The 26841-nt window shown below is 50.0% G+C and overlaps 2 protein-coding genes across 3 annotated transcripts; one reads left to right on the forward strand and one right to left on the reverse strand.

Moving 5' to 3' along the window:
* On the reverse strand, window positions 1-14802 carry PCK2 (phosphoenolpyruvate carboxykinase 2, mitochondrial). Its single transcript, XM_079768528.1, has 10 exons — window positions 14564-14802; window positions 12071-12316; window positions 11379-11563; window positions 11089-11292; window positions 10571-10758; window positions 10086-10248; window positions 9606-9824; window positions 7364-7501; window positions 6980-7075; window positions 1-6754 (listed from the first exon to the last, which is right to left on the reverse strand). The coding sequence occupies exons 1-10, from the start codon at window positions 14590-14592 to the stop codon at window positions 6300-6302; spliced, it is 1923 nt and encodes a 640-aa protein (XP_079624654.1). The 5' UTR covers window positions 14593-14802; the 3' UTR covers window positions 1-6299.
* Window positions 13992-25301, forward strand: NRL (neural retina leucine zipper). 2 transcript variants are annotated; one of them, XM_079768530.1, is made up of 3 exons: window positions 13992-14514; window positions 15163-15297; window positions 24728-25301. In XM_079768530.1, exons 1-3 carry the CDS (start codon window positions 14458-14460, stop codon window positions 25058-25060), a joined length of 525 nt encoding a protein of 174 aa, XP_079624656.1. In that variant the 5' UTR covers window positions 13992-14457; the 3' UTR covers window positions 25061-25301. The 2 variants fall into 2 exon arrangements, with proteins under 2 accessions (XP_079624656.1, XP_079624655.1); XM_079768529.1 differs by lacking the exons at window positions 13992-14514; window positions 15163-15297 and adding an exon at window positions 23353-23860.
* Window positions 25302-26841: the final 1540 nt, after the last annotated feature.

A 26841-nucleotide genomic window follows, 5' to 3' on the forward strand; every position in this document is an offset into this window, starting at 1 on the left:
GCTGTATTTTATATCCCTGTGACTATTTTGTAACTACCAATTTGTACTTTCTTTTTTTTGAATTTTTAATGGATTTCAGAGAGGAAGAGGGGGGGGAGAGAGATAGAAACATTTTCTTCCATTGTATATATGTACCACAGCTTAACATTTTTTCTTTTTTGTTAATTCTCATCTGAGGATGTTTTTTCCATTGATTTTCCCCCCATTGATTTTGAAAGAGAGTGAAGGGGAATGGGAAAGAGAGACATAGACATCCATGTGAGAGAGAGACATTGATTGGTTGCCTCCTGAACATGCCAAGATGCCCCAACCAGGCTGGGAATGAACCTGGAACCTGCAACCCTTGACTGGGAACTGAACCGGTGACCCTTCAATACTCTGGCTGATGCTCTACCACTGAACCACACCTGCAAGGGCAGTCTTTTTTTTTTTTTAATGATTTGGTTTTCTTTTTTTAAAAAAAATATATTTCTTCATCAGTTTCAGAGAGGAAGGGGGAGGGAGAGATAGAAACATCAATGATGAGAGAGAATCATTGATTGTTTGCCTCCTGCATGCCCCACACTGGGGATCAAGCCTGCAACCCAGGCATGTGCCCTTGGCTGGAATCGAACCTGGGACCCTTCAGTCTGCAGGCTAACGCTCTATCCACTGAGCCAAACCAGGTAGGGCCAAGGGCAGTCTTTAATCCATTTTTAGTTTATTCTTGTATATGGTGCAAGAAGGTGATGCAGTTTCTTTCTTTCTTTCTTTTTTTTTTTTTTGCATGTATTTGCCCAACTTTCCCAACACCATTTATTGAATAGACTGTCTTTATCCCATTGTGAAAATGGCATTTCTTTTAAAATAATTATAATTAAGTCGTTTTGATAAACTCTATTGGCCTTTCCTCTCATGATTTTGAAATTTGGTGTGTTTCTTGGTGACAGTTTATAGTGCTTTTCATTTGGATGGCTCTATTCTCCTGGCTACACTTAAAGTCACTGAGAGGTTTTCTACCTTTAGCACCCATTTTAGAACCAATTCTGGTAATTGCTAAATAAATGTCATGACCTGCCTTGGGGTTTCCTGCTCATTAGCATCTCCACTAGAGGGCAGGCTGGGCTAAAGAGGAGAGAGAAAAGCAAAATTTCCTTTCTCTGGATGGCACTATCCTCCCTCTCCCCATCCCAGCTCCTAGCTGGTGATTGCACAGAGCTCCTGGGACACCTGTACAGCTCCAGGCAACACAAGGGAAAATTCTGAAGTGACTGATGATGTGTTTATACATTATCTTCTTGCAGCATTCTCTTTATAGAGGAAAGGAGGAAGTATGGTAATTTACCCAGGACTTAAAATATGTTGATTATAAAGCAACTAGTGGTCCAGTGCATGAAATTCGTGCACATTAAAAGGGGATTAATTAGAGGAAATATTTTAATATTGCTATCTGCTCTTTCTCTATAATAGAAGTGTCAGAGATGAAAGAAAATTAGTAAAATGTATATGAAAATCTTCCTCCTGTCAGAGTCTGGGGTGCACCACAGGACCCAGAGTCAACTTCCCACCCACCCACATGTGCCTCAAAAATCACACGAGACTCAGACTCGGCCGGCTGCCCCCCATTGGGCTAGATCCAGAACCGGCCAGTCCCATTCTTGTCAAGCCCCGCTGGGTGGAGGGCTCAGCCTCAGGTTCTCTGGCCCAGTGTCACGGCGGGGGGCGCAGCCTGAGGTCCCCAGCCCAGGCCGGAGCGGGGGGCGTGCCTTGAGGTCCCACACCAGGCCCCGCTGGGTGGGGGGAGTGGCCTGAGGCCCCTCCGTCAAGCCCCACTGGCGGGGGGGGGCGCAGCCTCAGGTTCCCCATCAAGCCACTCTGGGCGGGGGGTATGGCCTGAGGTCCCCTGGCCTGGTGCTGGGGCGGGGGTGCAGTCTGAGGTCCCCTGGTGCAGTGCCGGAGTGGGAAGCGCGGCCTGAGGTCCTCCAGCCTGGTGCCAGGGTGGGGGGCACAGCCTGAGGTCCCCTGTCAAGCCCCACGGGGCAGGGGGTGGTGGGGCGCAACCTCAGGTCCCTGCTGATTGCTCGTTAAGGCTCGTTAAGGGAACTCAGCCTCCACTGTGGGTGCAGCCATCTTGTGTTACGGAAACCCCGCCTCCGCTGTGGGCGCAGCCATCTTGTGTTACAGAAAACCCCCCCACATCCGCTGTGGGCGCCACCATCTTTGTGGCAGAGTGACGGTCAATTTGCATATTTCCGCTTTATTATATAGATTGCGTAATTATGGATTTTCTAATACTTTCATGTCCTGTGTCCTTGAGAACCAGAATTTTTTGTGTGGCAGATAGGAGGTACACATGTGATACAGAAGACGTTAAAAACCCTTGAGCCCTGAGTTTGAGTAGGAACTATCAGTATGAGGTGTTTTATTTTTCGATCCCTATTCACTGTAAAGGTCTAGAAACAATGATTAATTCAGTATCAATGAATACTCCTGCCACCTATATCTTTTTGTTGTTGTTCTGCCACTTATATCTTAAAATACCATTACCCACAGAAAGAAACCACAGCTTGGAGAAATGGCTGATTCTAGGTTTAGGGCAGGAAGTGTACAAGATGATCATGGAATAACTTAGCAAAGAAGCCAGCTAAGGGTAATGCCAGAAGGACTCAGGAGCCTAGTCCTCAGGGTCAAAGATGGAACAGTTTGAGCATTAATAAGGATAATTTAATAAACATTATGTTTAGGGGCCCTGGCTGGGTAGTTCAGCTCAGCTGGTTAGAGTGTCCTCCTGATAAGCCAAGGTTGCATGCTTATCCCCAGTCAGGACACATAGAGTCAACCAATGAATGCATAAATAAGTGGAACAACAAATCAATCCCCTCCCCCTTCCTCTCTTTTTCTCTAAAATCAACAAAAAAATTTTTAGAAAAATAAACATTACATTTAAACCATGAGTTCATAATGGGGTTTGTGTGTGTATAACTAATTGGTCATCTTGCTTTTTAAAAATATATATATTTTTATTTATTTCTGAGAGGAAGGGAGAAGGAGAGATAGAAACATCAATGATGAGAGAATCATTGATTGGCTGCCTCCTGCATGTCCCCTACCGGGGATCCCACAATCCAGGCATGTGCCCTGACCAGGAATTAAACTGGTTCATAGGTCGATGCTCAACCACTGAGCCACGCCGGCTGGGCTAATTGGTCATCTTTTTGAAGGATAAGAAAACAAATCATTATTATGAAGATGGTAAATAAAGAAAAAGAAGCAGTTATATTGCTGTTCATATATAAACTGTACCCCAGTGTAATGGGCAAAAGATAAAGGGAGTGTTCCTTTGTAAAAGTATTCCAACTACCGAGCTTAGATATGGCTGCTTTGAAATCCCTAATAAATTAATGAGTCTAAACATTGAACATCTAGGCCTGGATTCTTCAATGGTTAAATTGAGGTAAAAGAAGGAAATGGAGGAGGAACCTATAGTTTGAAAGAGACTTAAAAAGTCTATGAAATTTTTGGAAAACGAGCAAGTCTAAACTATAATGATTAGGGATTCACATTTGGGTAATAAAACTACAGAAGACAAACAAATAAAGCAAGGAAGTGATTATGGTGCACCATAGTATTCATTTATGCCAGGAAGGAGGGACTGTGATGGAGATGATGAACATGGTGAGGAGGTGTGTGTGGTGGTGGTAATGGGGGGTTACTTTTGGTGTCTGGCAAAGTTCTCTCTTTTTTTTCTTCTAGGTGATAGTTTCAAGAGTATTCACTTTAGTTTATTAAGTTATACCTTTGCTTTGTTTTTATATATCTTTTAAAATTAAAAGGTTAATAAATATGTGTTATTTATCTTTTATCATTCACCTGGAGCTATAGGCTTACAACCCCATTTTATTTTAATTGACACAGTCATTTTTAAGGCTAACATAGTCACATCACTGTGCATTTAGATACCAGAAAGGTGCCTGGAACCCCAATTCCCTGCCTCTTTCCTGAAGGAACTTACTTCCAAACTGATTTTCTTTCTCCTCTAAGTTTTATTTACATTGCTGATTTTACTCTTAAACTGCAGAGTTAGTAAGCCTATCTAATAAAAGAGTAATATGCAAATTGACTGTCACTCCAGCACACAAGATGGCTGCCCCCATGTGGTCAAAGATGGCTGCCCCCATGTGGACACAAGATGACTGCCACAAGGTGGCCAGCAGGGGAGGGCAGTTGGGAGGGACCAGGCCTGCAAGGGAGGGCAGTTGTGGGTGATCAGGCCAGCAGGGGAGGGCAGTTGGGAGGGACCAGGCCTGCAAGGGAGGGCAGTTGGGGGCGATCAAGCCTGCAGGGAAGGGCAGTTGAGGGGGAACTCAGGCCTGCAGGGGAGAGCAGTTGGGGGGGACCAGGCCTGCAGGACAGGGCAGTTAGGGGTGACCAGGCCTGCAGGGGAGGGCAGTTTGGGGAGATCAAGGCCTGCAGGAGAGGGCAGTTGGAGGGACCAGGCCTGTAGGGGAGGGCAGTTGGGGGTGACCAGATCGGCAGGGGAGGGCAGTTAGGGGCAATCGGGCTGGCAGGGGAGCCGTTAGGCATCAATCAGGCTAGCAGGGGAGTGGTTAGGGGGTGATCAGGCTGGCAGGCAGAAGCGGTTAGGGGCAATCAGGAAGGCAGGCAGGAGAGCAGTTTGGAGCCAGCAGTCCTGGATTGTGAGAGGGATGTCTGACTGCCCATGGTAGGATCGGGCCTAAAAGGGCAGTTGGACATCCCTCGAGGGGTCCCCGATTAGAGAGGGTGCAGGCTGGGCCGAGGGACACACTCCCCCATGCACGAATTTACTGCACCGGGCCTCTAGTATATAATAGGCTTACATAGCCTAATTTAATCAACATAGAGTGGAAAGGTCAGGACAGCTAACATATATTCAAAGGTTACTCCATGCCAAGTATAGTTTTGAGTGTCTGGCACCACTGACTCTTACTAGTAATCTTAACAATACTGTAAAGTGTGGGCATATCTGCATTCTACAGATAAAGAAACTGGCTTGAGTCTACTATGTGCCTAACATCTGTTATGCTGCTTCTGATCATATTGTTTTAGTCATCACATGCTATTTATGAAGCTGAGGATTTGTCTGTATATTTTTAAGTGCAATGGACTCCATTGCTTACTGTATTTTAGCATGTGATCCACTCTGACCTTTAGAGTCTTTTCTGTTCTTACAGACTTCTATCTTACCCACCTCAGTTTATACACTGACTCAGCCTGATCCAGATCACAGATGAAGTTATCCTCAGCTGATGCCCCTGATTTATGTAGGATCATCTCTCTCTCTCTTTGTAGTTTCCCTCCATTTGATTTCAGAGTTTAGGCCAAGGTCTTGCTACTCAAACTATGGTCCCTGGACCAGCAGCATCAGCATTACCCAGGAGCTTGTAAGAAAATCAGAATCTCCAGACCATCCCAGACTTGCTGAAAGAGAATCTGCATTTTAGTAAGATCCCCAGGTGATTCATATGCACTTTTAAGTTTGAGAAGCATGAAATAGGTGACTTCTAAGATCCTTACGGTTCTACAGTCTATGCTGTTGTGAGAGACATGGCTCTGCAGTTATTTACCTTTGGCTCTACTGCTTACTGTGTGACCTTGAGTAATTACTTAACCTCTCTGTGCCTTTGTTTCTTCATCAGTAACCTGCCTCAAAGGGTTGTTTTGTATGTGTTTAGGACAGTGCCTGGCACACAGAAAAGGCTATAGAAGTGTTAGTTGTCCTAATATTGAATAAGCTTTCATGAATACTTTGTGAGTCCCAATTTCAGGTCAGGCAGGAGGAAGAACAGTTTTGAGAATTGACAATGAACCACTTCACTGGAGAATGGGCTTATCGAGGCTTCTGCTAGTCTGAGTGGAAGTTCAGGAATTTTAGGCCTGGAGGCTGTACTGAGCAGCTGGCAGAGGACTCCACCTTTTTAAGACCTCAGGACACAGAGTAGATAGCGCCTACTCCCAGGAATTCCTACTTAGATGGCCCGAAGATAGAGCTGTCTATGGTGCATCAGCTGCTTAGAGGAGTTGAAAGAAGATTGTGAAATTGGTGTTAGAGGGAAGCTGTGAAGATAAGTGGGAAATGAAAACACAAGTGTTGTGTAAAATAAATGAGCATCTCTTATTGGATAGCATGTGGGGAAAGGCCTCTGGCCTGGTCTCAAGTCACCCAGAAGTTGTTATAGCAAATTGCTCATGTTTTCTGCAAGCTTAGTTGCTCTCCTAGTCCTAGATGGCAGTGGGGAGTAGGGGGATGCTGTGCTCTCTGGCTAGACTGGAGCCTCAGGTCACATTCTGCGCACACGTTTCTCCAGGGCCTCCAGCTCAGTCGATACCTCCTTGGGCAGATCCTGGTTGACCTGCTCTGTCAGGTAGCTCCTAATTTCACGAACCTCCTGTTCCCAGAAGTCCTTAGGGAGCGAGAACAGCTGGGCAGTATCTATGGCTCCCAGGCCACTGAGATTCAAGGCACCTTCCTTTGGCACCAGCCCGATGGGTGTCTCTCGGGCACTGTCCTCCCCCTCTAGCCGCCGGCAGATCCAGTCAAGAACTCGAGCATTCTCTCCGAAGCCTGGCCACAAGAAGCGTCCAGCCTCATCACGCCGGAACCAGTTGACATGGAAGATGCGGGGCAGCCGGGCCCCCTTGCGCCCCTCCATGCTCAGCCAGTGTTCTAGATAGCGCCCAAAGTTGTAGCCAAAAAAGGGCCGCATGGCAAATGGGTCATGCATGATCACCTTCCCTGGGGAGGGGAAAGGATGGGTAAGGAATCTTCCTGCTTACTGGAAAAGAGAAGGGCACCCAGCGTCCCGCTGGAGGAAGTTGTAAAATGTTCATGGTTCTGGAATCTCCTCAGGGCAGGGTGAAAAGGGATGGGGAAAGGGCTTGGCAGGAGGAAGGTCTGGCTCAGGCAGGGAGAGAAGAGGCAATGTGGGCATATGGGAGAGGGGCAATGGAAGGTTCTCACCTTTGTGTTCAGCTGCAGCAGTGGACTCAGAGCGCATAGCACTGCCCACAAACACTCCGTGGCGCCAGTTGAAGGCCTCGTATACCAGGGGCACCCCTAGAACACCATGAACAGGGTCACAGGCAACTCTTTTTATTGGACTCACGCCATCCTTTCTGGTGGTTCTGATTCCTAATCTCTCTCCTAGAACTCAGGAGAGGTTGGAAATGTCCCATTTTCAAACCTCATGCTTCCCCCCACCCCCAATTTTGCATTCTCCAGGGGAGAGCTCTGGAGACAGACAACTACAGTTGGCAACCTGAGCTTTAAGTACAAGAGGGAGGTCGGCCCTGATGTAGACTCAGATCCTTTACCGACACGGCATGGCACCCACACAATGTTTACCTTTGGGTCTGCGGCCTCCAAAGATGATGGCATCAATGGGGACACCCTCCGGGGCCTCCCAGGCTGGATCCATGATGGGACACTGGCGAGCCGGGGCACAAAAGCGAGAGTTGGGATGTGCACAGGGCTCCTTGTCACCTGGCAGAGGAAATACAAATACTATCACTTCCAAGGGCACATCCACCCCCAGCACACACATGCATGCACTCTTGCACAATTTCTTTTTGCCTCATCAGCTCCCTACAACCTCATGTGATAGTGAGTAGGGAGTTAGGACATTTCCCATAAAAGATCAGGTTATTTATCCATAATAGTACTGACAGCTGAGCTGTGTGAGAAAAGAGTGAGAGAGGAATTGGGGTTCAGCAGGACACTAATGTTTATGCCAAACTATGGCCATGTTGCATGGACCAGTGTTCAAAGAAATGGAGTTAGATGTTGGCATAATCCCCCCCACCCCGCCACAAAAAAATATTTCTTTCTTTATGGGATATTATTTAAATAAACACTCAAACATAAAGCAAAAACTGAATCTATCTGGTGAGTATTTCAGACAATTGACTTTTCATCAACACCCCTGAGCTATCAAAATGCAAATAGGAATTGATTTTAAAGCTAATAGAATTTTGGTGACTTCCCTGAGACTGCCCAGTCCCTGATGGAGTGATAAGGCTTGAAGAACTCAGGACAAGGATATAACCTGGGCAGGCATAACCCGAGGAGCCCAGGTATTTGGCCCCTTCAGGTGCCCTAGAGATGCTCTGGGACCAAATCAGGGGCAAATGTATACTAGTATGTAGGGCACTATCATGGGGACCCCAAATGGACATGGTGCCTTCTCTGCTGGAGGTTGCTGGTCAGACCTAGGGGGCAAAGAAGTCAAACAGCTGGTTATCCCTGCCCTTATTCCACCCACCAGCTCCTGCCTCCACTCTAGGATAAGAGCTATCTTTTACCCTCTCTCTTACATTTTCATCAGCCCCTAATTCAGGTCCCTAGCACAGGGTGTTATTCTGGGAACTGAAGCTGGGAACAACATGCTCTAGTTATAGCCCTGAATCCAGAAATGATGAAAGGGTTGGGGAATCAGCCTGTAGAGAAATATGAAATTTTCTTGGATTTCTCAGTTGGGTAGGAAGACTGAGGAGGGCTTAATGATGATGTTGAGGAAAATAAAGGGTGATTAGATGAGGAGGGTGACTGCTAGGCCAGCATGGAAAACTTGAATATAGGCTTCAGTGACCACAGGGCCACCTTCCCCCACCATGCTCTTCTTTGCTCCCATCCCTAGATCTCTGGGTTCTCTGACTGCTGAAGGCCACAGAAAACTGAAGGCCAGAGTGCAGGGTTGCAAGGCATGGGGAGAATTGACAGGGTTGAGAAACTCACTTCTAGGAGAGGCTAAAGAACTAGTCTGATTCAATTTGGAAGAAGAATTTGAGTGTATGTGTTGGAGGGATAGGGAAAGGGTAAGGATTACAATACTGACCTGTATTTATTTATTTAATTTATTTTGGTAATCCTCACCTGAGGAATTTTTCCATTGATTTTTAGGGTGAGTGGAAGAGAGAGGGAAAGACAGAAAAACCTCGAAGTGAGAGAAACACATCGATTAGTTGCCTCCTGCACAATCCTGACCAGGTACATGCCCTCGACCAGAATCAAAACCGGGATCTTTTGGTCCGCAGGCTGATGCTCTATCCACTGAGCCAAACAGGCTAGGACAACAATACTGACCTTTAGACAGTGGTTATTATATAGGGGGATGGTGAGAACCAAGTGGCAGGCGGAGGGAAGGCTTCCTCCCTTACTAATAGGTCAAACTTTATGAGTTATGTTGTGAACCCTATTCCTTCTATAATAATTTTCAAAACAGTCCTTCTTTTTCCTTTTTAAAAAATACCCAGTTTATATTTATGGTGGATTTACTATGTGTTTGGTACTGTGCTAAACCCTTTGTATGCATTTAATCCTTCAACAACTTTGTGATAGGTGCTATCCCCATTCAACTGATGGGGAAACTGACACTCAGGAAGTTCGGCAGTTTAACCAAATCACAAAGCCAGTATGTGATGGAGCTGGGATATGAACTGAGACCTTGCCTGGGGTTAGAAACTTCAAACATTCATAACTTCCTGTGCCTCCTGGAGGTCCTGGAAGATGCCTGTGGGTTGTAAAGGATTTTATATCATCCAAGTGCTGAGCCCTGGGAGCCGTGTCATGACTTCCTCGCCCCACATACCAGGTTTCCAGGCCTTGCCCAGCCAGGAGGTAACAGTGACGCCAGGTGGAAGAGGCTGGTCAATGCCCTCCCAGTACACGCCACCATCGCTGGTCTCAGCCACGTTGGTGAAAAGAGTGTTACTCTGGATTGTGGCCATGGCATTGGGATTGGTGGTGGCAGAGGTGCCAGGGGCCACCCCAAAGAAGCCATTCTCAGGGTTGATGGCCCGGAGTCGACCTGTTAAGAGAAGTGAAAAAAGGAAAGACCAACCAGGAAAAACTGAGGGTGGGCCAGGGAAGGTCCTGCTTTGTTCCTCTCTGCCTTAAGCTGGACCCTAGATCTGACAAGGAACGGTTTGTGTCTCTGCCAGGATTTTCAGGGGAAGGTCAACTATTCAGGAAAAGTTTCTTACTGACAAAGCTCACCATGAGCAGTGGAGGGGAGACCTCTATGCTCTGGTAAGAGCCAGAATCAAGAGTATGATCCAGGATCACTCACCATCACTGTCAAACCTCATCCAGGCGATGTCATCCCCCACACACTCCACTTTCCAGCCTGGCAGTGCTGGCCGCATCATGGCCAGGTTCGTTTTGCCACAGGCACTGGGAAAGGCGGCTGCCACATAGCGCTTCTTTCCCGCAGGGCTGGTGATACCCAGGATCTGCATGTTGGGGAGAAAGGGAACAAGGGGGAGGTCACCAAAGGCCAGGGAATGGTTTGCACAGGAAGGGCAGCCACAGATTAACAGGGAGGACTGATGTTTATTCACTTAACAGGTGCACTGCCTTGCCACTGGGCCAGGGTTGGCAGCAAGGGGAAGCCCCCCAACATTTAGCAGCTTGGGTTCAAAGCTTTGGGCTTTGGGCAGAGTCCCTGCCCACCAGTCTGGCACCTGGCAGTGGGGAGGCAAGGCTGAGGAAGACTGGTCAGGCCCCACCACTGCCTTGCCCCCCACAGCTGCCCAGTCCTCACCAGGCCCTCACCAGCATGTGCTCCGCTAGCCAGCCCTCATCCCTGGCCAGCCGAGAGGCGATGCGAAGGGCAAAGCACTTCTTGCCCAGCAGGGAGTTGCCACCATAGCCGCTGCCGAAGGAGACGATTTCCCGCTGGTCAGGCACGTGGCCAATCAGGGTTTTCTCTGGGTTGCATGGCCATTGGCTCCCCGGCTCCCCTGGGGACAATGGGGTCATTGGGCTGCTAGCAGGAGCATCAGAAACTGGGGTTAGAGGGATCAGGGGTTGGCAGGATAGACACTTGAGAGCAATGGCGGTGCCAATGGATGGCTGAAGTCCCCCACCTCATAATATCCATCAGCTCTCTATTCTTAGAGACTTTCTCAACCTTGTGCTAACTGCTCTACAGACAGCCTCACCCCCAACCCAGACCCGCTGGACTGATCTAGGGAATTAGGTGTCTCATTAATTAGGATGGGAAGGATTTGGGGTTCCCTCTGAGTGTAAACAGCCCTTTGTGTCCTCCCATGGACAGAGCAGGAGCTCACCTTGCCCAGTGAGGGGCCGGCCCACAGAGTGCAGACACTTGACAAAGTCACCATCTCCGAGGGCCTGAAGCACAGGCGTCCCCAGCCGGGTCATAATACGCATGCTTGCCACCACGTAGGCCGAGTCAGTGAGCTGCACTCCGATGCGGGACAGTGGGGAACCCACAGGACCCATGCTGAATGGAAGCACATACATGGTTCGGCCTGTGGGGGAAAATGTCACCTGGGTGAAGGGTTCCAACCTATTAATACCACCAGTGCCCTAGCCTCTGTGTCCCTGCCCTGATTACCCTGCATGCAGCCTGGAAACCTCTCATCCACAGCTTGCTGGAACTCAGCTGGGGACATCCAGTTGCCCAGCTGCCCACGGGCCCCACCAGTCGGGATGGGCACCGTGTCTCGTTGAGAAGGAGTTACAATCACAGTCTTGCTCTCTACTCGTGCCACATCCTTGGGGTCTGTGCGGGCCAGCCAGCTGGGGGAGAGAGGATTATCAGGAAGATGGTGGCCAGCAGGTCTCCCTCATCCCCAGACCCTCTTTCAAGTCCAACTTTGATTCCAGGTCTTCTGTTTTCCCCATCCATTTGCACCTCAATCTTCCTCCAGGTTGTGTCCCATTTAAGGGGACAAATGAAGGGGAGCCAGGTGCTGATGTTATTGCAGGCTTAGCCCAAGCCCATATTTAATTATGTAGTTCTCGGGGCCCCCAGCCCTCTAAAGGCCCCTTTTCCTGGCAAAAACTCCCTGAACTTGTGAGAAAAAGAAAAGAAAAAGCTTTTATTTATATCTGCTTCCTTATTTAACATAAAAATACAGACCACTCCCAGTAAATCCTGACTTTGTTTCCTCTAAAGCTCCTACTATTCTTGCTCACTCCAGTGAGATGGTCTAGTTAAATGGTTTTGTCTTGGTAAAGACAAAGTGAGTGGCCTCAGTCCAAGCAGCTGCCCCCATCTTTTGGATTGCTGGGCTCAGGGCTTACCAGTTATTGTACTTGGGGAGCTTTCGGATGAGTCCCTGCTGCTCCAGCAGGGTCAGTGTGGCAGAGTTCTCTGCCTCAGTCCCATCACAGATGTGGATGCCCTCTGGTTGGCACAGACGTGCACTACGCTCCACAAAGTCTCGAACCCCAGTAGGCAGCTGGCCCAGATCTCCATTGAGTACTCGCAGGGTCTGGATGCTGCGCTGTGATGACCAGCCACAGGGGCTCAGCCTATGCCAGCTAAGCCTGTGAGAGAAAAAAACAGGTAATGAGCCAGGATAGGCAAGTCAAGAGGATAGGAAGCTGGGGCTGCTAGGGAGCATGCTAAAGCAAGTCTGGGTGCAGGTCTCATGAAGAGCAGGTTGGAGTAGGTGTGTGGGATGGGTTCAGGCGATGTGTATCTTGTGGCCTTTATGAGGCTTAGTCAGGGTGTCTCCTGGTCAGCAATGGGTAGGTATTGCCAAATGACCATAAAGGCTGTGCTGTGTAGAAGTACATGTATAGTCATGCTAATGTTATTGCAGGCTTAGTCTATACCCATGTTAAACTAGATCTGGTCAATGTTTAGAAATGAACAGGTGCCGAAGGCCCAAGTATGGAAACTGTGCCTAGGTGACAGCTTCATGTTTGGTAATGGACGCTCTCATCCCTGTTCTTTCCATTCTCAAGTCTACTTTTTTAAAAGTTAAAAAGGCAGCTATTTTTATTTTTAAAATATATTTTATTGATTTTTTACAGAGAGGAATAGAGAGTTAGAAACATTGATGAGAGAGAAACATCGATCAGCTGCCTCCTGCACACCCCCTACTGGGGATGTGTGCCTGCAACCAAGGTACATGCCCTTGATTGGAATTGAATCTGGGACCCTTCAGTCGAAAGGCTGACACTCTATCCACTGAGCCAAACCAGTTAGGGCCAGCTATTTTTATTTATTTCTTCTGGTGTGCATGCTGTAAGACTGTAAAAACCTCATGCAAAGAACCTGTTCTTTGAGATGGTACAGTCCCAGGTTTCTAGATTAGGACTCTTGCACAGTGAGTAGGTGATCAGATGTTGGGGTTTCAGGCATCAGATCTGCTGCCGCCCACCTGGTCCAAAAGGATTGCAAAAATACTGCCATTGGGTAGTTACTTTTGAACCATGTGAAAGGCTGACTATTGGGAAATGTCACTGGCTAAGCATGCCCTGATTCCCAGGAGTGTAGGGTCCCTGTTGTCTCTCCCTTCACATTCCTGGGAGAGGGAGAAGCAAGGTCTGCTCTGATTGGCCTGGACCCCGAGTGGAGTGAGCCAGAGAGACCAAAGGCCAAGAAAGGGAAGTTGCCCTCCTATGCCCCACACACCTAGGAGCACATGATCCTATCCCTCCCCTGGCTCTCTTTCCTAGAGGACATATGCCTAGAGAGCTTTGGGTATTGGTGGTAGGGTGCAAGAGCAGACTGCAGGAAGCTCAAATTCAGAGGGTGTAAGCCTGGGGGAGGGAGAAGCCTCAAACCATAGATGTGGGAGTTGGAGCCTGGCTGGAGTGAGAACTGGGGTGGCTTCCACTGGGCAGAGTGAGATGGAAACCCAGTGTGGTCCCAGGGGCAAAGGAGGAGGGTGCCTGGGACCTGGGTCTGTTCTTGCCTCAGAGGGAAGTTTCCCTGGAGCACGAATTTTAAAGGGACACAGTCTGGAGAGAGCCTCTGCAAGGAAGTCTGGTGAGGCTCCGCCACTCCCCCCAGTCCTCTAACTAGGACTTCCTCCTTTTTCTCTGCTCCAGAGACCACCTATGTGGGCTGGCCAACTGAACCAGCTGTGGGGAGAGATATGGGGTCAGCTCAAATTCTGGAACAAAACCTGGGGAGAAGGGAGGCTACAGAGGCAAGACAGGAAGCTGTGAAAAGGAGAAGGCAGACAAGCAGGGCCTAAGGGCCCCTGTCCTGAACTGGGGGTAAAGCCAGCCATATACGAACTGAAGGCAACTTGGATCCTTCCTCCTCCCTTCTTTCCCTCGCCCCAGGTCCCTCGGCTTCCCGCCAGGTCCCAGTGGTGGAGGCCGGGCAATGGATGTTTACATTAGGGAGCTGTGCGCCCGATCCCTGGGCTCATGCACCCTTGACCCCAGGGCCTTTCAGCTCTTCGTGGCAACGTGAGCACAAGAGTTACATCTGTAAAGGAAAGGGGACAGACTGAGAAAGGGGCTTCGCGGGGCCGAGCGAGGAGGTGGAAGGAAGTTCTGAGTGTCATATAGAGACCGCGGGGCAGAGACCAGCAGAGCAGGGCGGGTAGGAGGGGCGGAAACGGATAGACCGGAGCTGCTGAGGCAGCCCCTGATCTCAGGCGAGACGTCCGGCCAGAGAAGCTTGGGATCGAGAAACACTCGCCCCCTGCCCGCTGCCCCCTTGGATGGGAAGCCAGGACGAGGCTGACCAGCAGGAGAGCGCAGCTGGCAGCCCCACGGGGGTGAGCTCCTTGGAAGGTGCGGGTCGGCCCCGGGCTGGGGGTCACTCACCGCAGGCCCGGGCGGTACACAGCGGCCATGGCACCTGGGCGGGGGCTGTGGGGTGGCACGAGAACGTAGCGGAGCCTGGGAGAGATGGAAGGCGGAAAGAGAGTGCGCGGCGGAGCGACAGGGAGCGGAGACTGGGCGGGAGGCGCTTAAAAAGCGGGCGGGCGGGCGGATGCAGGGGCGGGACCTAGCCGGGCCAGCGCGACCCTCTCCGCCACGCCAGCCGGCCGGCGCTCGGTCCGTCCGGGGCACCCAGTCCTAGGCCCGCCCAGCTGCACCCCACCCCCGCATCCTAGCCCTCAAACCCATCTCTCCCGTTGGGGGACTGGCTGCTCTCCTCGAGGCTCCGCCCCGCCCTGCCCACGGCACATGATGTAACTTTGAGGACTCTTGCTCCCGGTAGATAGTGACTGGAGACACTGGGTGGCAAACAAGCCAGGGGCTGGAGTCCACGGGGCCTGGAAGTCTATTAGCGGGTGTTGGGCATTACATTCTTCCTAGGGACTGGGTACTCTGAGCCCCAGGCTCTTCTGATTTGCAGGGTCTCAATTCTAAGGTCTCTTCAATCCCCAACTCCCAAATCCTTGTTTCTTCTCCTCCAGATGAGGTCTCCCTGCTGCCTTACCATGAAACAGTCTTCACGCCAGTCTTTTTTGGGCCTCTGCCATGATCATTCTTTCCACATTCCCCTGGAGAAAGCATCTGCCCCACCCAACCACCATCATAAAAGTCCTCAGGTAATTTCTCAAGTTATATCTACATCCAGCCATTTCTCTTCAATTTGAGACCACTGGGTATCACCCCAAATTCCACAGCACCTCAAATTCAACATGTCCGTGGGTGGCATCTGCTCAGCATCCACGCCCCCTTTCTGATAATGGCATCTTGATGCTCCTTTTCAGTCTGTGTGGTCATGTGGTCTCCTGGGGGTAGGTTCTCAGCTTGGCCAATTTGTGTTCCTCACTCTGACTTCAGCAATTGGAAAAGTTCAAGGATGGGCACGAGGTCCCTCTCTTTGGCTTTTTCTGTAAACTTTCAAAATAAGCTCCTGTCCTGCTGAGGTTGCTGAGCTAGTAGACTATAAGCCTGGAGCTTCTGGGTGTTAGCTTAGCACTGCAAAGCAGGAACCTGCCGAGGTGGAAGCCAGCCTAGAGGAAGCAGAGCAGAGGAGTGGAGAGAATCAAATTTGTGATTTAGGTTATAGGAATCAATTTTTTCCTCTTGCTCAAGCTAATTTTCTTAAGAGAGAGGAACGGAGAGGGAGGGGAGATTTGAGAGGGGGGGGGGGAGGGAGGGAGAGAGACATTGATGTAAGAGAGAAACATTGATTAGCTGCCTTCTGTATGCACCCCAGTTGGGGATAGAACCTGCAACCTGGGGATGTGCCTTGACCAGGAATTGAATCTACCACCTTTTGGTGTAACAGGGCGATGCTCCAACCGAGTCACACTGTCCAGGGCTGTTCAAGCTAACTTTAAGTGCATTTCTGTCATTTGCAACAGAAACCATCTAGATTCTCAGATTTCTCAGAGTTCTGTGCTGGAACATAGTGGAACAAGGAGAGCTGGTCTGTAGCCTTGGGCTTGCTACTGGTCTTCCTCTCTTCCACCCGGGCTCCATCATGCACTCAACCTCATGTGTATGTATTTGGGACTCTTCCCTCCAGTTCCAACATTTAAACTCTGTCCACACCTTCCCCACTGCAGAAAGCTGCCTGTTCGCCCCTTGGGCCTAAAGGTGTGCACACTGGTGGGCTGGTCAACCTACCAAAGGTCATCATTTCTCCCATAACCCTCACCTGCTCTCATGGTTCCATATCTCAGCAAATGGCTCCACCATCTAGCCAGTTGCCCCAGAAGAACCTGAGTCTGTTTAGACAACTCCTTTTTTATCCTCTATAGCCAATCAGACACCAGGACCTCTGGGTTTATACTTCACAATTATCTCTCAAATCTGTGTCTGTCCCCATAGCCACCGTTTTAGTTCAGGGCTCATCTCTCACCTGGTTTCAGGTGATGGCTTTCACGCCACTTCTTGGCCTCCTACTCCTCCAAATGCTACCTGCCCCCCATTAAGCTACCCTCCAAATGCTCATCAGTAGATGAATGAATTAAAAAAGCTGTGGGACATTTACACAATGGAATACTATGCAACTGTAAAAAGGATGGATCTCTTACCCTTTGGGACAGCATGGATAGACCTGGCAAGTATTATGCTAAGTGAAATAAGCCAGTCTGAGAAAGACAAATATAACATGATCTCACTTATTTGTGGAATCTAATGAATGGAATGAATTGACCAACAAAATAAGACCTGAAGCATGGAGGCATGGAACAGACTGACATACCTCGATTTGAGGTTGGGGGGATGAGAAGAGGTAAACCAAGGAACTTATATACTTATAGGCATGGCCCATGGACACGGGCAATAAGGTAGTGAAGACATGGCGGGGGGTAGGAGGTAAAGGGCTGGGAGGAAGAAGGTAAAGGTAAAGGGGCCAGGGTGGGGGGAGAAGGGGAGAGACCTGTAATACATCAACAATAAAAAGTATATTAAAAATAATAATAATTTAAAAATTGGTCTTGTTTTTATCCTAGCTCCTTACAGAATCTGGCCTATGATAGGCACTTAATGTTGGTTGAATGAAAGAATGAACAAGTCCCACCCATGTTTCTGAATCCTCCCCTCCTTTTTCTTCCTTCCTTAATTTTAGGCAGATTGTGCAAGGGGCTCCTCAGAGGATTTCCTTGCACTGCTGATTCCCCTTGTCTGCCCACACTTTGTTTCCTGGCCCTCCTGGCAGCCTGGCCCACCAGCTGACCAGTGTCCTGTCCATGGCGCACCACCAGGGGGCAGCGTGTGACCAACCTTACTCTGGTCTGCATTTTCTTCTTCCCAGGGCACTGTGGACAGGAGTGGTGGGGGGGTGGGTATCGGATGGCTCACAGACACCCTGTAGTGGATGTTGTGGTGTGCTGCCTAGATCACTCTTCAGGATCATGGTGCTCATTGTCCCAGCCACTGAGTGTTGGCTCCTGATGGTTCACAGCTGAATGTTTCCCTGAGAACTACCTGTGACTGAAGGAAACTGTCTTATCAAATGCAATGCCCCTTTCCTGGGATAACATGTCACCAATGACTGGTTAATGTACGGGTTCAAAGGCCTGGTCCCCTGGCCTCAAATTGAAACAATTCTGAAAGTTCATCCCAGCTCCAGAGATCCTATAGAATCAGCTGAAGTCTATTCTGTTGCAACTGTAATGCATTTCAACTTTTTCCCTGCCCAGTCCTGCTTCTCTCACTCCCTTTGAAAGTCTTCCCTAATAAGCCACCTGTACACAAGTTTTCATCTCAGAGTTTGTGTCCAGCTTAAGATTTTCCCCAAACAACTTGGATGCTCCATTAACTTCCTTATCTGACTCTGATTCCGTTTTTCCCCTCTTCCACACTAGATCCAAAGTGATCTTTTAAAAATAATCTGATTATGTTAGGTCTCCACTGAAAGCCCTTCAATAGCTTCTCACTGCTCATATTTATTTGTTTATTTTTAGATAATTTTCATAAGAGTTTATTTGAGCCATACTGACGACATATGCTGGGGAGCAAGCTCCCAGCTTCTCACTGCTCTTAGAATAAAGCCCACATTCTAAACTTGGCCTCCAAGACTCTGCGTGATCTGGCACCTGTGGGCTTCTCCACCCTCATCTACCACCATTCTTCCTACCTTTCCTAGGTTCCACTCTCTGGCCCCATTCGTCTTTTTCAGTTTGCTGAACATGTCCACCTCTTTCCTACCCTGCCCTTCTCCATAACACTCATCTCCGTTACAATGGTTTGTTTTTAGGTAGGCCCATCCCTAACATGGATTCAAATTTGGATTTTATTTGGAATCCTCAGGATTCCCCAGTAGAATGTGGTGGTGTGGGGAGAGCCAGCTACTGGCCCTCAGGTCCAGCTTTTTTCCCACCCCTGACACCGTCCCGTACTGCAAGGGGCCTCATGTGCATGTATGTGGACCTCTCTGTCTACATCCTAATTCTGTCCATAGCCTCCTGCAAACAGCCACCCCTTGGCCACCTGTTAGGTGTAGGGATGTGTGAACGGGTAGTTTGGTCTACCCTTGGGTGGGCAACCCAGGGAAGAGGTCCATGTGGGCCCTAGAAGTGGGCTTTGGGTCCTTTGGGCAGGGAATTCTGGAGTGTGGCCCAGAAGGGGACTGGGTGTGCACAGAGGAGGCCTGGCTTCCTCACTCCATGGCACATCGCTGGAAGAGCACCAGAGTGGAGCCTTCCAAAGCACAGCGCCCAGGGCAGGGGTCACCAATACAATGATGTTTCTGTTTCATCTGTAAGCTCCCCAGAGGCAGGGCTGGTGTCAGTCTGATTTGCTGAGGTATACCTAATGCATAGCACAGTGCCTGGGGTGGGGTAGGTGTCAAGTGAATATTTGTCAAGTGAATGTAAGAGGTAGACCAGGAAAAGGTTTAAGAATTTGTATTTATTACTGAAGATCTAGATACCAAAAGTCAGAACTAGGAATGAGAACAAATCTTACAGAGCTCCAAAAATGGATATAGTGACAGCATCCTGGATTACTGACTCTGTCTCTTCACCTCTCCTTTCTCTTGTTTCCTACTCCACTTCTCTAGGCTCTTTGCCTGCTTGGCCCTCTTTCCACATGGTCCAGCATCCTTCAGTCCATATCTTTCTACTTTTTCGTTCTTTGGCAACTACTCTTTCTTTGTGACCTGACCATCTCTCTGTCTGCTTCTCTGTATTTGTTTTAGTTCTTGGTTCTCAACTTTCCTTTCCTTTGTTTGTTTGTTTCTTTTTCTTAATCTACATTTTTCCATTTATTTATTTTATTTTAAAGAAAAATAAATATTTAAAAAATAAATATTTTTTTTATTGATTTCAGAGAGGAAGGGATAGGGATAGGGATAGATAGAAACATCAATGATGAGAGATCATTGATCAGCTGCCTCCTGCATGCCCCTCACTGGGGATCGAGCCCACAACCAGGGCACGTGCCCTTGACCCGAATTGAACCTGGGACCTCTTAATCTGCAGGCCAACGCTCTATCCACTAAGCCAAACCAGCTAGGGCTCCTTTGTTTCTTTCTTCTATCACTTTTGCTCTTCTAGTCATTTGCTCTTATCATCTTTCTTGTTACTCTCACTCCCTTCTTGACCTCCTCCCAGAAGCTTTCCATGGCCCTTTGCCCAACTTTCCATGTGCCTACGTCCCTCTGTCTCCTCGAGTCTAGATCCCTGGGGAGCCCTTGACTTTTTCTGCTCTCTGTCCCAGGTCTATACCCACTGCCCCCTTAGCTAAGTCTTCCTGCCTCTCTTCCTCTGTTCTGTCATTCCTAGAGTCCACCTGGCTTCATCTTTTTCATCCCCATTTTCCCTCCCCAGATGTCCTTGAGCCAATCAGTGTCAGCATTCATCCCCTGTCCCCTCCCCTCCTGACAGAAGACCCATTAACTACCTCCTGGGCCACAGTCTCTCCTTTCCATGTCCTTGGTCCTTTCCTCTGGCCCAGCCCTCAGACTCCTTTTCCTGCTCAGTGTCGCCTGGTCTGAATCCCTAGCAGCTCAACCTGCCTGAGCTTGTTTAGTCTGACTCCTTTAGCCCGTTAGCAGCTTAGCCCTCCCACCTCTCCTTTGAGCCCTCCAGTAAACAAGAGGATCAGTGCAGACCTGACAGCTGCTGAGGGGAGAGGGGCCAAGTGTCTGGCCAGGCCAGACCAGGCATAAAAAAAGGGGGCTGCATGCAACATTTCCATTTCCTTCTTCAACCAGGGAAGTTCTGGGGTCTCTTTCTTGGCTATCTGTTTTAGAGCCACATACTATGGGCATAGGTGAGGGATTCCCTGTCTCTGTGGTCCCCATTCTCATTTTGTGGCTTTGTTTCCAGGCCTTGAGCTTTTTGGTTCTTTGACAAAATAGCACTAGATCCAGGCAATCACACTGAGAAGCCTTTCTCCTTGAATAATGGTAATGGTCTCTGCTCCACAAAATAGAGGCTAGGTGTGTGAAGAGAGATGTCATCTGATCTAGGTGTTCTTATATGTGTGTGGAGAACATGGCAGGAAAGACCACACACAAAAACACACAAAGGGAAGCTGAATTCCCTGTAGGCATTCTGTAGACCAGTAGTTCTCAAACTTTAGTGTTCATCAAAATTGCCCAGAGAGCTTATTAAAACATAGATATTTTTGGCTCCATCCCCAGAGTTTCTGATTCAGTAGATTTGAAGTAAGGCCAGATAATTTGCATTTTAACAAGTTCCCAGGTGATGCTGCTGATCTGGGGACCACACTTTGAGAACCACTGTCTTAAATCATATGAATCTCCCAACTTTTCAACCAACACCTAAGGCTGGGACTAGATAAATTTTTATAAATTATGATCATTGGGGCTGATGGACACCCACATCTCTCTTTGGGTTGGGAAATAGGATCTGTTAACCCTATGGGAGGGTTTAGGTGTCCTCAGAAGGTAGGGAATAGCCTTTAACTCATGGAGTTCTATTCCAGTACAGACCCTATTTAAACAGCTTCAGACAGGTTTAACATCTCCTTGGCTAATTCCTAGTATCCCTGTTCCAACTTCTACTCAGGGATGATAGCTCTAAGAGGTGTTAGGGGATTAGGCTGAAAATGTAGGTCACCCACCAACCATCTGGGAACCAGAATGAGTGAGAGAGGAAAAGAGAGGGACAGAATACACACAGAGAAAAGATGAGGAGAAGCAGAGGGCATATGAGGGCAGTCACAAAAGTCTCAGATGGATTGGTGGTGATTAGATTTCAGTGTCCAACATTGGCCTGGAAGGAAGGAGCAGAATTTCCCATTTTTCCTTCTCCTGTTTCTTCTCTGAAGATGGACTGCCTGTCCTGGGGCTGGGTCAGCAAGAGTGAGAAAGACTGAGGATTGGATGGTCAAGTCCTGGAGATTCATCATGAAGAAGATGGCTTCTCTTTCTGATTTGATACCTATGAGGGTCATGAGGCTAGACATAGTGGGAATGAGGCAGGGGGCAGAAATGTGAGGTTTCCTGAAAATAGGAGCACCCAACAGTCCAGGTGAGAGTGGGTTCCAGAGAGCTTGAACTCCCCCAAAACAATGACCAGGGGCTGCAGAGCCTTGGAGGGCGAGGGCACTGGGAGCTGTCTTTTCTAATCCCATACTTTCAGTCACCGAGGGCTGAGGGTTGTGTTCACATGAGGGTGGTGGTCTGTGCCAGGGAGCTGAGAACATGTAAGTCAGTGAGGAGCTTTGTTGGGGAAGATGCCCTCTTTCCTTCCTTGAAAACAGGCATACTTGTTCTCTCCTCTTGTCCCCCCCACCCCCAAGGCCAATGAGATAGTCAAATGATCCCCTTACCTCATTGGCTACAGACCTAAGGACCACAAATGACCTCAGAGAGCTATCCCTTTAAGAGTGCCCTGTGGGCTCTGTGCCCACAGCCCCTTGTTCTGAGCATAGAGGCACCGGGCCTTGCTCAATGGTGCCTCCAGTCTCTGGGGAAGCTGTGCTTGCCTGGCTCTGACACTGATCACATCACCTCTGCCATCCCTTAAGTGAGTATGCCCTGGGCCTTCCTGGGTGCTGGGCCTCTAACCTAGAGCCTAGAGCCCCCTCCTCTGATACCTGCTGTCTGCTCTCCGTTGTCTATTTTCAGGAATCTTCACATTTCTGTCCCCTGCCTCACTCCTACCCTAACTGGCTCTGTATCCCTCACTGCTATCACATCAGAAACATAAACAAGTCTTCTCACTTATTCTTTCACCTGATTCTCTCTGGACGCTTCTCTCAGTGTCTCACCACCTTCTCCCTGCCCAGAACCAGTTCCTTCAATCTGTGTTTTTGTTCCTGTCTTCTCTGTCCTCTCAAGGGTGAGGAGCTCAATAGATAGGGAAACAGCCCTTCCCTGGGATAGGAAGAGAGGCCTTGTCCTTCCTCCCACCTCTTTGGGCAGAGCCTAGGGTCTGAGATGTGGTTGGAAAGAGGGATTCCTAGGTTTGGGGCATCAAAATTAAGCCAAACTCTAAGCCTTGTGGGTGAGCACTCCCTGCTTTGCCCCTTCTGGAACTGTGGTTGTGGCTGCTGAAATAGGGACCTGAGCTAGGGGGAAACTGGGGTCAGAATGGGGAAGATGATCTGCTCAAGTTCACACAACACAGGGGGTTCTGAATGGAAGAAGGAAAACCAGTCTTGCTTGGTTCCCCTGGGAGAGAGTGGCCTTGGGGAAAGATGGTTGCCACCCAGTCCTGATCTTTCTAAAACTGATTCTAGAATTTTTTTTCCCCTTGGAAAGTCTCTCACCCCTATAAAAGGGGTTGATTAACTCATAGAACAGATGTGCAGTAAGGGTCTTCTATATGCAAGGCATTGGCTTGGGTGCTCTGAGAGATAGCGAGGTATAATAATAGCATTTTATCCTTATTCATGCATTGAAATTCACAGCGTACATGTTTCCCTTTGTCTTAAAATATATACCTACTCTCACAGTTAATTAAGCAACATTTTTAATTGCTTGGAAATGGAATGATGCCCCTTGAGATGACAGAGCATCTCCGCATGTTCCAGCAGTAGGGTTGGAGCACTGCCATATTCTTCTTGTTTTTCATAAATCCCAGAGGCACCAGTGGGGCCAGAGCTGTGCTGTCCTCTTCCTCATGTAAGCTGCTGGTCCCTGGTCAGGAACCTGCCACCTGAAAAACTGGCCCCCCGCCCAGAGGTGACTGTGCAGGGAACAGGGCTGCACCATCACCCTGGCTTTCCAGAATTCAGGCTCCAGGGCACTTGGGCTTTGGGGGAGCAGGTTTTGGTGAAGGAGACTGACAGGCAGCCTCCAGGTGCTCCAGATGTCTCCTCTGTTTTGCAGGTGTGCCCCCCCAATCCAGCCCCAGAATGGCACTGCCTCCCAGCCCCCTGGCCATGGAATATGTCAATGACTTTGACTTGATGAAGTTTGAAGTAAAACGGGAACCTTCCGAGGGGCGATCTGGCACCCTCACAGCCTCACTGGGCTCTACACCTTACAGCTCAGTGCCTCCTTCGCCCACTTTCAGTGAGGCAAGCATGCTGGGGGCCACTGAGGGCCCCCGGCCAGGCCTGGAAGAGCTGTATTGGCTGGCCACTTTGCAGCAGCAGCTGGGGGCTGGGGAGGTACTGGGGCTGAGTCCTGAGGAGGCTGTGGAGCTGCTGCAGGGTCAGAACCCAGTCCCTGTTGAGGGACCCCATGGCTATTACCCGGGGAGCTCAGAGGAGACAGGAGCCCAGCATGCCCAGGTGAGTGATCAGTGAGCTGTTTTGAGGGGGGGGGGGGCAGGGTAAGAGGAGGAGTTCCTGGACTGGGAAAGAGACAGAGGGCAGAAGAAGGGAAGAAGGGCCCTTGAAGAAATCAGATAGAGAAAACAGCGTTCCGCCCCCTCCCTTTTTTCCAAATGGAGAGAAATGAACAGGCTGATCCAGGAGGAAAAGGGAGAAGGTAAGGTTAGAAGAGGACAGAAAAGGCAGAGTTGAGAATTAAAGGGCGTCGAGGAGCAGGCGATTAGGGCAGGTAAAAAGGGGAGGTAAAAACCATGCGTGGAAAACAGGGAAGGGTGTGGAGTCAAGACTATGGGAACGAGAATGAAGTTGGCCTTTTCAAGTCTTCGTGCTACCCCAGCCCCAACCTTCTCAGAAAGGATCGGGACTCATCCTATTAATTATAGACACAGATGGGGGTGTTGAGGGCATTAAGGTGTAATCCAAATCCGTTGAGGGTCACAGGGTTATGGCCTCCAGGAGAGGAGAGCCAGGTGCGTTGGAAAGGTGGGGTCTATCTGGGCATGGGTCCACTGGAGACACGTGGGCCTGGAGTCCGATGCTACGGACCAAACAGGGATCGTCCTGGTCTCAGGTGCATGGTGGGCTTGCTTGACAGTGGGAGGCGGGCGGGGCCCGCAGCCCCGGGCGGGTCTAACGGGGCTCGAGTCCCTGGGCGAGGACCTCTGGGAGCCCGGAAGTGTTGGGACCCGGGGCGGGGTCTGGAACGGGAGGTGGAATCAGAGGAAGGGCGAGCATTCAGGTCAAGTCCAGAGCCAGGCGGGGCCAGCCTGGCGTTGGGAACTGAGTGTCCCGGTCGGACCAGGTCTCTACCTCCTCCCTCTGCAGCTGGCCGAGCGCTTTTCTGACGCGGCGCTGGTGTCGATGTCTGTGCGGGAGTTAAACCGACAGCTGCGGGGCTGCGGGCGCGAGGAGGCGCTGCGGCTGAAGCAGAGACGCCGCACGCTGAAGAACCGCGGGTATGCGCAGGCCTGTCGCTCCAAGAGGCTGCAGCAGCGGCGAGGGCTGGAGGCGGAGCGCGCCCGTCTGGCCGCCCAGCTGGAGGCGCTGCGGACCGAGGTGGCCCGCCTGGCCCGGGAGCGCGACCTCTACAAGGCTCGTTGTGACCGGCTGTCCTCCAGCGGCCCCGGGCCCGGGGACCACTCTCACTTCTTCCCCTGAGCCTCTTGGGGCCACGGAGTGGTGGAATAGGTTGGGGTGGGCTCACCACCCAGGAGGCAGCTGTCCCATTCACTAGGTGGTTATTGAGCGCCTTCTGGCGCCAGACACTCCTTTGTATGACCACAGCAATATCCCCAAATTTCCTGGACCCTTAAGGCATGTGCTGAGGTTAGATGATGGTCATTTTCTGGGAGAGGGGTCCCCTCCCTTCAAGCGGGCCATGCACAGAAACCCTCTACCTTTTGCCCAAATCCACACGACCAGGATACTGAGATCAGCAGGAACCAGTACCAGGCACTGTGTGTGAGTGTGTGTGGGAGGTGGAGTGGGTGGGGGGAGGGCAAGGGGGTGGATGATGGCTGAGTGACAGTGCATGGGAGGTGAGGGAGTGGTGTATATTTTAATTAAAGGTTTTCAATCTATAGTGCATTAGGCAGTAATTAGCAACAAGGCTGTATTTTCATTCTGGGGCTTGTAACCTCCCCATTTAGGATTATTGCATTTTCAAGATTTTAATTTCCAATAGCAAGACAGACTAGGAATATTATCCAAGAGGCTTTCCTCCTACCCAACCCAGTGGCTTCCAGGGCCCAGAGCTGCAAAGGCCTGAGGCGCTCTGGGGGTGGTTATTGGGGGCTGGGAGAGAACCCTGGGCAGGAGTCTGGAGACCCGGGTGCTCCAGCTCTGCCAAGGATACCACCGTAATCTTGAGCAAATCATTTGCTCCCTGGGTCTTGGTTACCTCATCTAACCCTCATTCGGGTTGGATGACTTCTGTCACCTTTCCAGTTCCGGCACCCTTAGTGTGGGAGGCCAGGGGTCTCCCCAAGACAACCTCACCAAAGGGACTTCCTGTCCTGCTCCATCTGCCTGGCTGCAGCCTACACAGTGGAGGAGCCCATGCACTGGTCCTCTGCTGCTCCCTGCAAGCTGCCTTGACCTCCAGATCTACACAAGATGACCCTGCTTTCTGAGGGCTGAGGTGAGACTTGCCCCAGCATGACAAGGAGCTGAGAGTGCAGCTTTTGTGAATTAAACTTGAAGTCCAGACAGAACTCTATGCTATTGGCTAATGTTCTTGTAATTTAGAAGTGTTCATTCTTTATCCTTGCTCCAGACTGTGTGTGTGTGTGTGTGTGTGTGTGTGTGTGTGTGAGAGAGAGAGAGAGAGAGAGAGAGAGAGAGAGAGAGAGGAGAGAGAGAGAGACAGAGACTGGGAAGCCCCCACCTGGGCTGAGTGGCGCTTTTCAGTTCTGGAGGCCCAATAAAAATTGGGTGGAGGCGTGGGGACTGGGCCAGATGGAGCCTCCCGCTCCCACCACTACTGCACAGACGCTCAGGAGCGTCAGTGACTAGCCTGAGGTCTCACAGTTGCTATGGTAATCCAGCCCTCTGCTTCAGCAGCCTATGGTGAGAGTGGGTGGGGGATAGGGGCAGGTCAGAGGCATTGAACTAGGAGCAGCAACCTCACCAGCTACTGTCATAGGTCCTCTAAGTGACATAATAAATGTGGAGAAGCAGTCAGGCATCGAGGAAGAAACTGTCATATGTCTCTCTTCCTTTCTGCCCCCTCTAACCATCCCTTCCCCAGCTGTCTCTTCCCATCCCAGTTCTTGTTACCGCCCCCCCCCCCCCCCCCCTCCTCTAGCCCAGCTTGTCCCTCCTCCACTCAGGAGCCTGCAATGGAGGCCTCTCTTTCATCTCCCCCAGGATTTCTTTCTTTTCTCCTCTTCTTTTCCCACGACTGGCTATTGGCTACTGGCAATGGCTGGCTCATGGCA

The sequence above is a fragment of the Cnephaeus nilssonii genome, assembly GCF_951640355.1.
Source record: "Cnephaeus nilssonii genome assembly, chromosome: 4".
Taxonomy (NCBI): domain Eukaryota; kingdom Metazoa; phylum Chordata; class Mammalia; order Chiroptera; family Vespertilionidae; genus Cnephaeus; species Cnephaeus nilssonii.